This window comes from Podarcis gaigeae (genome assembly GCF_964106915.1).
Source record: "Podarcis gaigeae genome assembly, chromosome: 2".
In the NCBI taxonomy this organism is placed as follows: Eukaryota; Metazoa; Chordata; class Lepidosauria; order Squamata; family Lacertidae; genus Podarcis; species Podarcis gaigeae.
In genome coordinates this window covers 106509566-106522921 of record NC_139679.1, presented here as the reverse complement: position 1 = coordinate 106522921, position 13356 = coordinate 106509566, and the positions used below count along the sequence as shown (strand labels likewise).

General features: G+C 45.9%; 1 protein-coding gene across 3 annotated transcripts; it reads left to right on the top strand.

Annotated features, from left to right (window-relative positions):
• Nucleotides 1-203: 203 nt before the first annotated feature.
• LOC310838018 (uncharacterized protein) lies at nucleotides 204-13084 on the top strand (the record flags this gene model as incomplete). 3 transcript variants are annotated; one of them, XM_083725342.1, is made up of 6 exons in its annotated part: nucleotides 204-829; nucleotides 4089-4196; nucleotides 4360-4526; nucleotides 8278-8375; nucleotides 10734-10831; nucleotides 12422-13084. In XM_083725342.1, 4 exons carry the CDS (start codon nucleotides 4363-4365, stop codon nucleotides 12650-12652), a joined length of 591 nt encoding a protein of 196 aa, XP_083581468.1. In that variant the 3' UTR covers nucleotides 12653-13084. The 3 variants fall into 3 exon arrangements, with proteins under 3 accessions (XP_083581468.1, XP_083581467.1, XP_083581466.1); XM_083725341.1 differs by having other exon boundaries at nucleotides 3966-4196; XM_083725340.1 differs by lacking the exons at nucleotides 204-829; nucleotides 4089-4196 and having other exon boundaries at nucleotides 4348-4526.
• Nucleotides 13085-13356: the final 272 nt, after the last annotated feature.

Sequence of the window (13356 nt, the reverse complement as noted above, 5' to 3'; positions counted from 1 at the left end):
GTGCCAGGTCCGCAGCATCAAACTTTGAAAGTGAGCCACATTTATCTCCTCAAGGCAGCTGAGAACGATCCCAGCAACCCTCTCCAAGTCTGCAACACCTGCATTTTATGAGCTGGGTTCCTCAACCCTCTTGCGCCAATCTTACCCCTTGTGTGTTCTCTGTTTTTAATGTCTGATGTTTTATCGTGTTTTTAATATTCTGTTGGGAGCCTCCCAGAGTGGCTGGGGAAACCTAGCCAGATGGGCAGGGTATAAATAACAAATTATTATAACATTTTTATTATAACCAACTGAGTCTTGCAATACTGAGAAGCTTCCAGCATTTAAAGGTTTTCTCCCACACCAGCTCTGTTCTCGGGATATTCTAACTTCTTCATGCGCCAAACTATCTGCAATCTCCCTAAATTTCCCAAGATGCAGTCTAGAGGAGGAGTCAACGGTGTGGTACCCAGAATTACAAATATGCCTGCAGAGGCCTTAAGAGGCTTCTGGATCAGCCAGTGGCCTGTCTGCCTCAACATTTTGCTCTCACAGTGGCCAACCAGATACCTGTGGGAAGCCTGCAAGGTGTGGACACGAGCACAACACCTGCAATTTCCAGCAACTTGTGTTCAGAGGTTGCAGTGCCTCAGAAAGTGTTCCCTTAACCTTTAAACAACGTTTTTGTTGTTTGTTCTGCATTCCTTTCAAAAGCCAGCAGATGGCACAGGTCACATCGTAAATATTACTCCATTCCATTTGGTCTGCATGCGCTTTGTCCTAAGTTTTGCTTTTATCGCCTGACATCACTTCAAACTGCATACTTTTAAGGGAGGGACAAGGCCCTGAGGTAAGAGATGTTGGCTGTTGTACAGGCATAGGTAAATCAGCACTAGATCTTTGCTGAGTTAGGGTTGCCATATTTCTAGAAGTAAAATTCAGGAGACAAAAGTTGTTAAGCTTTTTTTAACAACCCTGGTTTGGTCTGTTTTCCAGAATCCTGGCATGAAGCATAATCATTGTCTCAGCCAGGCAAGATTTGGTCTGAATTTCTTTTGAGTAAGTGTTAGTAATGAGAGGATCCATTTTCTCTCAGGAGTCTGTCTCATAGTTTCAGTTTGCAGCTCCCCAAGATGTTTTATGCTGACACTGTCTTTTCTCTGAAAATTCAATAAAAAGATGTTTAAAAAACAAATTGTTTTATATTTTTTATATAGGGAACTTTTAGCAGTAAAACAGTAAAAGTGGGCTAGAAACATTTCCATCTTTAATATTTTATTATTTCCATCTTTAATATTTTCATCTTTAATATTTTTCCACTAGATTTTGGTAAGGGTTTTTAATCTGTACTTGGTTTGAAATTTGCATACATTCGCAAGGACCTATGAGTGGTAGCTTTAAGAGATTTTCATCCTGGAATCAAAAAAGTAAAAATTCCACCACCCTGCCTTGGGTTGGAAACCACTGAAGAACCTTTGGCTGGGTTTCCCCATCCACTCTGGGCGGCTCCCAACAGAATATTAAAAACACGATAAAACATCAGACATTAAAAACTTCCCTAAACAAGGCTGGCTTCAGATGTCTTCTAAAAGTCAGGTAGTTGTTTATTTCCTTGACATCTGAGGGGAGGGCATTCCATAGGGCAGGCGCCACTACCAGGAAGGCCACTAAGGAGAGAGCATGGGGAACTGGGAATGCTGGGAATTGTTGGAAGACATTGTTGAGGGTGCAACTGAGGCTGTGCACACACGATAAGGCACATCTCTACCTTCCCCCAAGAATCATGGGAGCTATAGTTTAGGGGTGCTGGGACCTGCAGCTCTGTGAGGGGTATGGAAGAATGCAGCCCCATTGCCCGTATTGCAGAAAAGATCCAGCTATTTCAGTCACTTTTAGTAGAGGGGGCACCACCTTCTCCTTTGCCTCAGGTAACACAGTGTCTTGGCCTAGTTCAGGCATGACCAAACTTGGCCTTCCAGCTGTTTTGGGAGTACAATTCCCATCATCCCTGACCACTGGTCCTGTTAGCTAGGTGTTATGTACTGAGTTGAATAGGATCCAAAAGGCAGCAGTCTGATTGGTCCTACAACAATAGGATTCAGAATGCAGCAGTCTTGATTGGTCCACAGGAGCCACCCAATCCAGCTCCAGGTGGAAGTGAATCTGCAACCAGATTGGCCTACAGGTGAATCCCGCAATTAGCCAATCACGTGGGGCCCATTGTGTAAATAACGTACATAAAGCAGACATTCTGGGGGAACTTTCATTCCTCCTCACCACTATGAGCTGAATAAAGGGCATGAAATCCACTCTCTACTCTGAGTATATTTTACTAGGGATGGTGTAGTCCCAAAACAGCTGGAGGGCCAAGTTTGGCCATGCCCGGCCTAGTTGGAAGAAGAAAGTGGAGGGGGGGTTAGAGTCGGGAAAGTAGCTGCCCTTCAGGAACCGTCTGCCTGAGAAGTAGCTTCAAGATTAGGGTGGTCCAGCTCACCTCTGTGGGAGATGTGGATGTGATTTTGGCACCACGCTGTCCACAGCAAGCAACAGCCCACACAGAATTGGGCTGGAAATCTTACATGGAGTTCCACAGCCGTCGCCCCTCCCCATCTTCCCTGGATTAAGTCTGAGTTGTTACCGGTGAAGGCTTCGTTCCTGTTGTGAATGGCCCGCTCTCTCCTTTCAGACCTCATTTAATCAGACAGCCCCATTCACCCTTGATCTCTCTTCTCTCTCTCTCCACCTCCTCTCGTTCTTGCCGTTGAATGTGCCTTATTGTAAAGCTTTCCTCGCATGGAGTTCCTTCCCACTATGGGGGGGGGGGAGGCTTTCCCCTCCCCACACACAAACAAAAGTCTTCCAAACCCCCTATTCTAGCTGGGAATTATTAACAGTCGGGCCCCCACTAACCACCTGCCAGGACTTTGGCCAAGCAAAACACTTTGCTCTCCCTGCACACACCCCCCCCCCCCAAGCTCCGAAACGCTTCAGGCCTCGTGAAACGCAAAAGCCGAAGTTGAAGAAATGAGAATTCACATCCCCTCCTTTAATCTTAAAAACTCCTTTGTAGCAGGAAGGGGTGGTTTTCGTTTTCTTCTCAGAATCTGAAATGTGCAGGGGGCAAATACTAGGGTGACAGCTGCAGAAGGTGTTATGAACAACAGATAAACTGTTGAAGTGTGTGGGTAGGGGAAAAAACCCTGAAAGGTTTTGAGAGAAGGAATATGTAGGCTTGCGCAATGCAGAAGTTGCACAGGCATTAGGAAGCCCTTTTTTGGATGCTATGTTAAATGTGCGCAAAATCTTCCCATAGCCATCTAGCTGGCCGCTGTGACTGGACAGGCTTTTCATCCGATGCAGCAGAACTTGTCTTGTGTACAGTGAACATGCACTTGTTTGCTTCTGCACATTCTGGGTAAGCCTAAGTTCAAAACCTTCCTCTTCCCTTAGCACAGAAATTATATTACACCTTCGGTAAGTTAAAAATGGTTTACTTACAAACTCTCCACATGTCAGATTCATGTGCTTTTCCATACAGCATTCAGAAAAATTTGCAAAGGGAGTCAAACTTGGCTTAGTTACAATGGTGAGAATTCCTAAATTACTGATATAGGAACACAATAATGGCTTGTGAAAGCCATATGGCTGAGATGGAAAAACCAGCTTAGCCTCTTCATATGCTGAGCTTCTTAAGTAGACTGGAGGGGAACAAAGCCTTGATTACTATGCCTCCCAGGTTGCTTTGAGTAGAAAAATGTACTTTAAATCTGTCTTAAATGTATGGTGTGTCTGCAGCCTGTGTTTGAGAAGCCATGGGATTCTTAATTTTCAACCCCATAGGCCAATACTTGTTTTCTCACTCATGTAAATTCAAAAATTCAGCTTAACTTAATCCCAAATAATGGCACATTGTAACACATCCAAATTTTTATACATGCTTAAACTCTAAGGCAAGTCCCACTAGGTTAAATGTGACTTTCTTTTAGGTAAACATGAAAAGTATTGAAGAAGCCATGCAGCCAAATTTCACACATAGGATTGCAGCCTACGCTTTCCTCACTCCCTGTGTTGAAGTGGTTTTGTTCTGGTTTCTACCTTTCGTGAGGCAGGTGGGAGGCAAAGCACCATGGTGACAGCCCAAACAAGGAAGCCTAAAGAGCTTGGATGCCACAGTGCTGCATGACTGCACACCAGGTCCTAAACTCAGAATCCAGCAGGTTAGTCATAAGGCCAATAGGCAAATGAGGGGCTGTTCTTGTGTGAAGAAAGTAGGAAGGGGGACAGCTAGTGGAAGGGATAGAAGCCGGCCCTGGGAAGTTCAGGAAGGAAGGAATAAGTTCAGGTGCAATCTTTGCTTTTATCCCTGTGATGTTCTATCAGGTTATGATGGCATATCCAGGCCATGTCTGGCCCCGTTCTTCAGGACATGCCAAAGATTCTCACAGGTGGGCTGACTCCAATAGGTCTGGAAGATGGAACCTGCAAAGGATTCAGAAGAAGGAAGCTTTAAGCAGTCCCCTGCCAGACTATCAACAGTATCTCCACAGGTGAGCAGCGACCTATCACTTGGGTCAAGGGTTTGGGAGAGCCCTAAGCCCCACAGAGTGGTCCTGTCAGAGACAGGAATCAGAGCAGAGTGCTGATCTGATGGAGGGAATGTTCTTTCATATGTGGTGAACTTGTAAAAGAGTATTGGGAAATGATCCATAATGAATTGGGGGGGGGGGGGAGTAAAAAGGTAAAGGTAAAGTCCAGTCACAGACGACTCTGGGGTTGCGGTGCTCATCTTGCTCTATTGGCCGAGGGAGCCGGCGTTTGTCCACAGACAGTTTTTCTGGGTCATGTGGCCAGCAGGACTAAGCTGCTTCTGGCGAAACCAGAGAAGCGCACAGAAACGCTGTTTACCTTCCTGCTGGAGTGGTACCTATTTATCTGCTTGCACTTTGAACGTGCTTTCGAACTGCTAGGTTGGCAGGAGCTGTGACCGAGCAAAGGGAGCTCGCCCCGTCGCAGGTATTCAAACAATTGACCTTCCGATCGGCAAGCCCAAGGCTCAGTGGTTTACACCTCAGCGCCACCCGTGTCCTACTTTCCCCCCAAAACCAGAGTCCTTTCTGCTGGGGATAATTCAGACTGAAATTCCCAGGTATCAGAAAAGGTTATTTATAGTATGTATGCCACTACTGTGGCCCGTGTTTTGTTAGCCCAAAAATGGAAAACGAGCGAGGTCCCAACTAAAGAAGAATGGCAACTTAAGTTGACAGAATATGCGCCGCTTGCAGACTTAACATAAAATAAGAGAACAAGAAGAACATATATTTAGAGAAGATTGGAAAACGTTTATTGAAAATATGGGAAATAATTGTGTACAGCTGAAAACGCTGGAGCAGTAAGATAAATTTAACAGTGTAAATAAATTTTGATGGATGCAATAATAGAGTACTGAATGGTGCAGTTTTTGTAAAATATGCAGGGATTTATGATATGCTAAATGAACCATGGAAAGAGAAAAAGGGAAGTCATTGATACCTTAAGAATTTAAAAATGAGTATTTTAAATTGTAAAACAGAAAAATTAATAAAAATTATATGCAAAAAAGGGAAAAAAAGAACAGAGCGCTTTCTGGTTTATCATGGTCAAAGGCCTGGCTAATAAACATGTCTTCACCTGCCTGTGGGAGGGCACTCGAGACAGAATTAGATAGGCCTCCCTTGGCAAGGCATTCCAGAACCTGGGAGCATTCCAGAACCTCGTAGGGAGAGCGGTCCTCTCCTGAGTTCCATCCAAACATGCTTCATACATTGGTGGGACAGACAGAAGGGCCTTTCAAGTTATGGATTATGGTTAGAGAGGACAATTTCCAGGCACGCTAGGGCTTCCTACGTTGCACTTTGGAGAACATGTCATTGCTTTTAAGAACGGATGGGAAACCTGTGGCGCTCAAGGTGTTGCTGCACTCCCAACTCCTCATGAGTAATACTACTACTACTAATTTATTATTTCTACCCCACCCATCTGGCTGGGTTTCCCCAGCCACTCTGGCGTCTTTCAACAGAACATTAAATAAAGAATAAAACTTCAGACATTAAAAACTTCCCTAAACAGGGCTGAATTCTATGATAGAAGAAACTTTGGAGATATATGGATCTACAAAGATAATAAATATGTTTTTATTATCCCTGTTATCGGTTATTTAAAATTTAAATGGGGTTTGTTATTTGGAATTGTTCTTCTTAGCCACCTCGAAGACCTGTTCTTAAGATGAAATGCAACCTCTAAAAAAGCCCCACCAATCTCACGCACTTTCTCATGAGTTGTCCTACTGATATCAACTGGCTTAAATGCACAGTTGTGGGTTGAGAAGAGGCTGGAAGGAAGCCCCTGCATTTTACGAATCAGCAATACTTCACTAAAAATAGGTGTAGAATGAATTACAAAATGAGGTGCTTGCAGGTTGGGGAGCGAAGGGAAGCTCATTAATCAAAAACTGGAATGAATAATATATTGTATCTGCAAGGAAACGGACCTGTTTAAACCCAGTAAAGCGCCTTATGAAAATTTGCAACAAAGAGGGAAGCATGTTTGAGTAATATATAACAAATGCAAACAATAAAACATTTCAAGGGTAGAGTTTGCCCTTGTAAGAGCTACATTTTTATATTTCTCCTGCATTGTGCTCTTCCCTTCACTCCTTTTGAAAACAATTTATCTATTTTTCAAAAATGGATTATTAGCTTTAGCACAGCAATGCAACTTATACAAAACTTAAAACGACAACAGCTTTTAATATCAAATGCTGGAGATCACAGTCAGGAGAGTGTTACTGCTATTGGGCTTTGAAACATCGGCATCTAGTTGGCCATTGTGGGAAACAGGAAGTTGGACTAGATGGTCTGATCCAGGATGTATTTTCTTACACATCCCTGGGGGACAGAAAGACCAATGGCCTGCTGGAAATAACCTTCCTAGAACCGGGGTGAACAGGTTGAAATTGCCATCTCTCTGGTAACGTGGCTCAAACGTGGCCCTGTGGAATGCCTCCCATCAGATGTCAATGAAATAAACAACTAGAAGACATCTGAAGGCAGCCCTGTTTAGGGAAGTTTTTAATGACTGATGTTTTAATGCATTTTTAATCTCTTGCTGGAAGCCACCCAGAGTGGCTGGGGAAACCCACCCAGATGGGTGGGGTATAAGTAATAAATTATTATTATTATTATTATTATTATTATTATTATTATTATTATTATTATTATCATCATCATCATCATCATCTAGAGGATATATTGTTGTTGTTGTTTAGTCGTTTAGTCGTGTCCGACTCTTCATGACCCCATGGACCAGAGCACGCCAGGCACTCCTGTCTTCCACTGCCTCCCGCAGTTTGGTCAGACTCATGTTGCTAGCTTCGAGAACACTATCCAACCATCTTGTCCTCTGTCGTCCCCTTCTCCTTGTGCCCTCCATCTTTCTCAGCATCAGGGTCTTTACCAGGGAGTCTTCTCTTCTCATGAGGTGGCCAAAGTATTGGAGCCTCAGCTTCGGGATCTGTCCTTCCAGTGAGCACTCAGGGCTGCTTTCCTTAAGAATGGATAGATTTGATCTTCTTGCAGTCCATGGGACTCTCAAGAGTCTCCTCCAGCACCATAATTCAAAAGCATCAATTCTTTGGCGATCAGCCTTCTTTATGGTCCAGCTCTCACTTCCATACATTACTACTGGGAAAACCATAGCTTTAACTATACGGACCTTTGTTGGCAAGGTGATGTCTTTGCTTTTTAAGATGCTGTCTAGGTTTGTCATTGCTTTTCTCCCAAGAAGCAGGTGTCTTTTAAACTACACCAATGTGGCAAGCATAGATGAGTGCCTAGGTCTCAGACTGGACATGATGAATCCTGATCTAAAATGTGGGGTTCTGATCATGGTTTGGATGCAGTGATGGCTGGTGGAGCAGAAGACAGGGAGACAGCAGTAGATGGAGCTAGAGCCAATAACAGGCAGAGCCAACTAATTTTGGCCCCATCCTTCTCGCTGCTGAGATCTACAAGGGGCAACACAGAGGAAGCTGCCAGGCAGTGCCACCCATAAGAGTGGTTATAATTAAGAAGGCAGGCAGGCAAGAGCTGGCTGAGAGCAGAGTGAGTTTGGTAGGGCAGTGCCCCATTTGCCCAGGTTCACCAGCCTTCAACACTTGGATGGGTTGTTGCTGGGAGGGAGCTAGTCTAATAAACTCAACCTGAGTGGTAGGTGTTTCCAGTAGGGAGGGACAACATGGCCTCTTGTTATCTTTCTCCTCAGGCTGCTGGGCTCAGAGAGAGCCTCCTACTTCCTGCGTCCACCTACCAAGGAGCAGCCAGTAAGCCCTCGGGTGAAGCGCCTGCTGGTGACTGGTTTAGGTGAGTGTATGCTGCTTCATGGGACGCGGGTGGCGCTGTGGATTAAACCACAGAGCCTAGGACTTGCCGATCAGAAGGTTGGCGGTTTGAATCCCCACGACGGGGTGAGCTCCCATTGCTCGATCCCTGCTCCTGCCAACCTAGCAGTTCGAAAGCACATCCAAGTGCAAGTAGATAAATAGGTACCGCTCCAGCGGGAAGGTAAATGGCGTTTCCATGCGCTGCTCTGGTTCGCCAGAAGCGGCTTAGTCATGCTGGCCACATGACCCGGAAGCTGTACGCCGGCTCCCTCGGCCAATTAAGCAAGATGAGCACCACAACCCCAGAGTCGTCCACGACTGGACCTAATGGTCAGGGGTCCCCTTTACCTTTACCTTTTATGCTGCTTCATAGGAACTTTTTGGCTACTTTGCCTCTTCATCCCAGTCCGGTAGTGTAGTGGCAAATTCAGAAGTAATATTCACAGACCTCCCCTCCCCCCTGCCCCACAGTCACTCTCCCTTCTAAGATTATACAACAATAATAAGGATGGGATACAGCACAAAAAATCCATGCTGATCTCCACATGTTGCCTTTCAGCTAGATCTATTTTCTGTGCTCATATATGGGCAAATCGTTTGGAGGGCTCCCAATCTTTTGGAGCTACTTAAAGTTGTGTTTTCCTTGAAGTTCCATTGCACTTCACCATTCCTTTGAAACCCATCCTTTGGACCCTCTAGGAAACTCAACAAACCTGCTACACCTCGAATTGGGTGCGAGGAGTGCAGATGAATGGGACACAGCTGTGGGCAGCCTGAGGAAATACAATTCACCTTGGGCTTGCCCGTAAAATGCAAGTCCAGAGTGAGAGATTAGGGTGATGCCCGCTGTTTCCAGGCCCTCTTCTCATTGCGAGACTTTTGTAGGTGAGGTGAGAATTTGTTTGGACCCTGAGTGAGAACCTAGAGGCTGAGTGGGAGGGTGTGTCAAAAGGAAAAATAAACCGATACTGATTTTTTAATATATTAGTAACTTGGTATTAATGTCACATTTTTCTATCCAACTGTGTCTTTTTGTAATATTTTGCTAAGTTGCCTGTTGTTGCTTCATTTCTTTTGTACATTGCTTGGAGATATTTTTAATATATCGAGTGGTATACAAATTAAATCATCAGTCAAACTGAAGTACCTTGTGTTTTCAGTGTCCCTAAATGCTTATCTTTGGAACCTAGGAAGTAGCCACTCCTCTGTCTTCTTTTCTCATGTCTTCTCCAGAGTGACCCCAGGAGCCGATCCTCAGTGGTCGACTCTCCTCCTTTCACTGTGATGGTCTCCAATCAGCACAAAGGATGAGAAGAATTCCCATTGGCTGAAAATCTCCCCTTTCGTGCTGATTGGACAGCTCTAGGATGCTGAGGATGTTAGAATTCCTGCTCTATGATTGCAGTCAAGAGATTGTTGTCTATCACATCACGGTATATGTTTTGACTCCACAGAGTGGGAAGTGAAGGAGACAGGATGTTTGTGTTACTGTGTTCCGTGAAGTGGGACTATTGTCCTTTGTTCTTTTTCTCTTTGCTGTCTGATGCTAGAGAGAGAGGGAGCCATGTTGCAGTGCTCCGTGTGTGTTTATATGTAAATAAAGTAGATTAGCCAAAATGCTGAGTTGCTGAGGTCTCTTACGCAAGCTGCAAAGACTCTGCGGATCTCTAAGTGTGTCGATGTCTGTTGGCATCGGTCGCTGTGATGTTCGGGCTGAAGAAAGCTTTTGAAGCTCCCGAACGATCGACTAGGAGGGAGAGAACATGCCAGTCAGGCATGTGTCTCTGCCAGGGTCCTACTCGAGTGTAGGCCGAGCTCCTGACAGGGACTTTGCTGCAGAAATAGAAATGGGTCTTCAACTCCCTGCAACCCCAAATCCCTGATGATAAAGTGGGTACTGTGAACCGTTTTCAAACCATGAGGTGGTTCCTTGTTTTGAGTTAATTAGCACAGAGCACCAGAACGTGCTGCTATGTATGAGGAGCAGTTTGAGCCCCAGGTTCCAGAGGGCCATTGGTGAAGGCACCCTCTGTGTTTTTAATATTGCACTTTGACATGCTTTCAAACTGCTAGGTTGGCAGGAGCAGGGACCGAACGACGGGAGCTCACCCTGTCGTGGGGATTTGAACCGCCGACCTTCTGATCAGCAAGTCCTAGCCTCCGTGGTTTAACCCACAGCGCCACCCGCGTCCCTGTCTCATGAAAAGTCTCCTTTAATTCCAATTATCTCTTTGGGGGGGGGAAGTGTTTTGTGTTTTGATTTGATTGCTTTTGATTTATGAGTCGCTTGTTGCCACATAAAAAGAGTCTCTAAGCAACATTCACACTTGCTCCACAGATATGGGCGCTGAGGAGGTCTGGATGGCCCTGCACGAGGAACCCAAACGCCAGCGTGAGGCTGCAGCAGCTAAGAAGGGCCGCTCACTCTCTCAGCAGGTGAGAGGGATGCTTGGGACCAGACCCTACAGAAAACCCAGATGTGTCTGAGAACTATTCTTTTACTGTCACACTGCTACCCCTCTCATATCTGTCTTAAAGACTTCTTCGATACCTATCTATTAACCTGTTAGGAGCCAGAACACTGGTTCATTTTGCTCAGTAGTTTTTATTCTGACCGGCTCTTCAGGCTTCAAAAACAGTAGAATAACAGTGCTGGATCAGGCCAATGGCCCATCCAGTCCAGCATCCTGTTCTCACAGTGGCCAACCAGATGCCTGTGAGGAGAAATCCTGTGGGTTTCAGAGAAGGGAATTTCCAAGTTCTGCCCAGAGGTGGAGACACCGGGAATGTTGAACCTAGCATCACAGGTGCTTTTTAAACTGCGATTTAACCTTTTATGCCACCCTCCAGTTGCTGTTCTGATGCTCGGAGCAGCTTACAGTAATTTAAGGAAACATAACAAAGCAATTGAAACCACAGAGCCTAGGACTTGCTGATCAGAAGGTGAGCTCCCGTTGCTCGGTCCCTGCTCCTGCCAACCTAGCAGTTTGAAAGCATATCAAAGTGCAAGTAGATAAATAGGTACCGCTCTGGTGGGAAGGTAAACGGCGTTTCCGTGCGCTGCTCTGGTTCGCCAGAAGCGGCTTAGTCATGCTGGCCACATGACCTGGAAGCTGTACGCCGGCTCCCTTGGCCAATAAAGCAAGATGAGCCCTGCAACCCCAGAGTCAACCACGACTGGACCTAATGGTCAGGGGTCTCTTTACCTCTACCTTTAACAAAGCAATAACAAAAATATAAAGTTTATGTTTTGTTCTGAGGCCTAGCCTGTCCTAACTTCTCTCAGCCGTAGTCCTGGTTTGCACCCCACTGTGAGTGAATGGCCTCTCTCTCTTAACTGGTTTCCTGTGCTGACTTTGCCATTCTGAGCAACTGAACAGGCTTTAAACGCTGGGAATGAATGGGAATGAATGAAGGAACAGTGGGAATGAATACCCACATCTCTCCATCTTGTAGTCTTCCATCTGATGCAGTGAGCTTTAGCCCATAAGAGCTTATGCCAATGGGACGCGGGTGGTGCTGTGGTCTAAACCACTGAGCCTCTTGGGCTTGCTGATCAGAAGGTTGGCGGGTCAAATCCCTGTGATGGGGTGAGCTCCCATTGCTCTGCCCCAGCTCCTGCCAACCTAGCAGTTCAAAAGCACACCAGTGCGAGTAGAGAAATAGGGAAGGTAAATGGCGTTTCTATGTGCTTTGGTTTCCGTCACGGTGTTCCGTTGCACGGTGTTCCGTTGTCCTGCTAGACACATGACCCGGAAAGCCGTCTGCGTCAAACGCCAGCTCCCTCGGCCTGAAAGCGAGATGAGCGCCACAACCCCATAGTTGCCTTTGACGGGACTTAACAGTCCAGAAGTCCTTTACCTTTACCTTTTTTATAAGATCTTCCAGGGTCTAGGTTTGATAGACTTTTCATTATGTTGATGAATAAATAAATACCTGGACTGACTCTGTCAGCACCCTTGTCCCTTTTTGGAGGCCTGATCCCAGTCTGTGGCTACCACCTGAAGCTCTGCTGCCTCCTTCAAGGTACCCTGGCTGGGACGTCCTTCTATGACGCAGTGTCTGCAGCAAGTATCTCAACGGCGGCAACAGCTGCATGCTATGCACCGTCTTGCGAAGCAGCACCAGCGAACAGCCAGCCACCTTCTGGCCACAAAGCACCTTGCTGATCTTGGTGACGCTTACGGAACAGAAGGACCAAGGCGGTACTTCCATTGCTCTTTGAACCACAAACGGGCGCAGGTGTGTTCGGCATAACTAATTCTGGAACTGGAGAGGGGCTACTATCAGCCCCAGAGAGCATCGCCTGCAGAGGCATGGCCCCTTCTCCGAGATCATTCCGACTTCTCCAAATGTTTAGAGGAGTCTCTAGCCCTTTCAGTTAGATAGAAATGCAGGGAGTATTCTGCATTGACTTATCCCAGCGATCCAATGAGGGCAAAAGCACAGTGATAAGTGTGCCTTCTTCCTTGTATTAGAATCATATCCTGTTCTTCAGCACAAAGGTTCCCAGCACCTTTAAAGCAGCTGTATTTGACACTTTTAAAGCAGGTATCATCTCTCTCTCTCTGGGTATCTCACATGCAGGGAGCAGGATTATTTCCTTGCTTGGAGTGTGTGCAGACTGTTTCCACCTGTTCTATGTTTTGTATATTTGTAAATAAATAAAACATTACAAAAAGGCAATAAGTCTCCTGTGAATCTCTCCTTCCAAAGGAAGCCAAACTCTACTAACTCTACTAACTACTGGGACATTTCTCACTGCTTATAGACATTGGGGGTGGGGACGCGGGTGGTGCTGTGGGTAAAACCTCAGCGCCTAGGACTTGCCGATCGCATGGTCGGCGGTTCAAATCCCCACAGCAGGGTGCGCTCCCGTTGTTCGGTCCCAGCACCTGCCAACCTAGCAGTTCGAAAGCACCCCCGGGTGCAAGTAGATAAATAGGGACTGCTTACTAGCG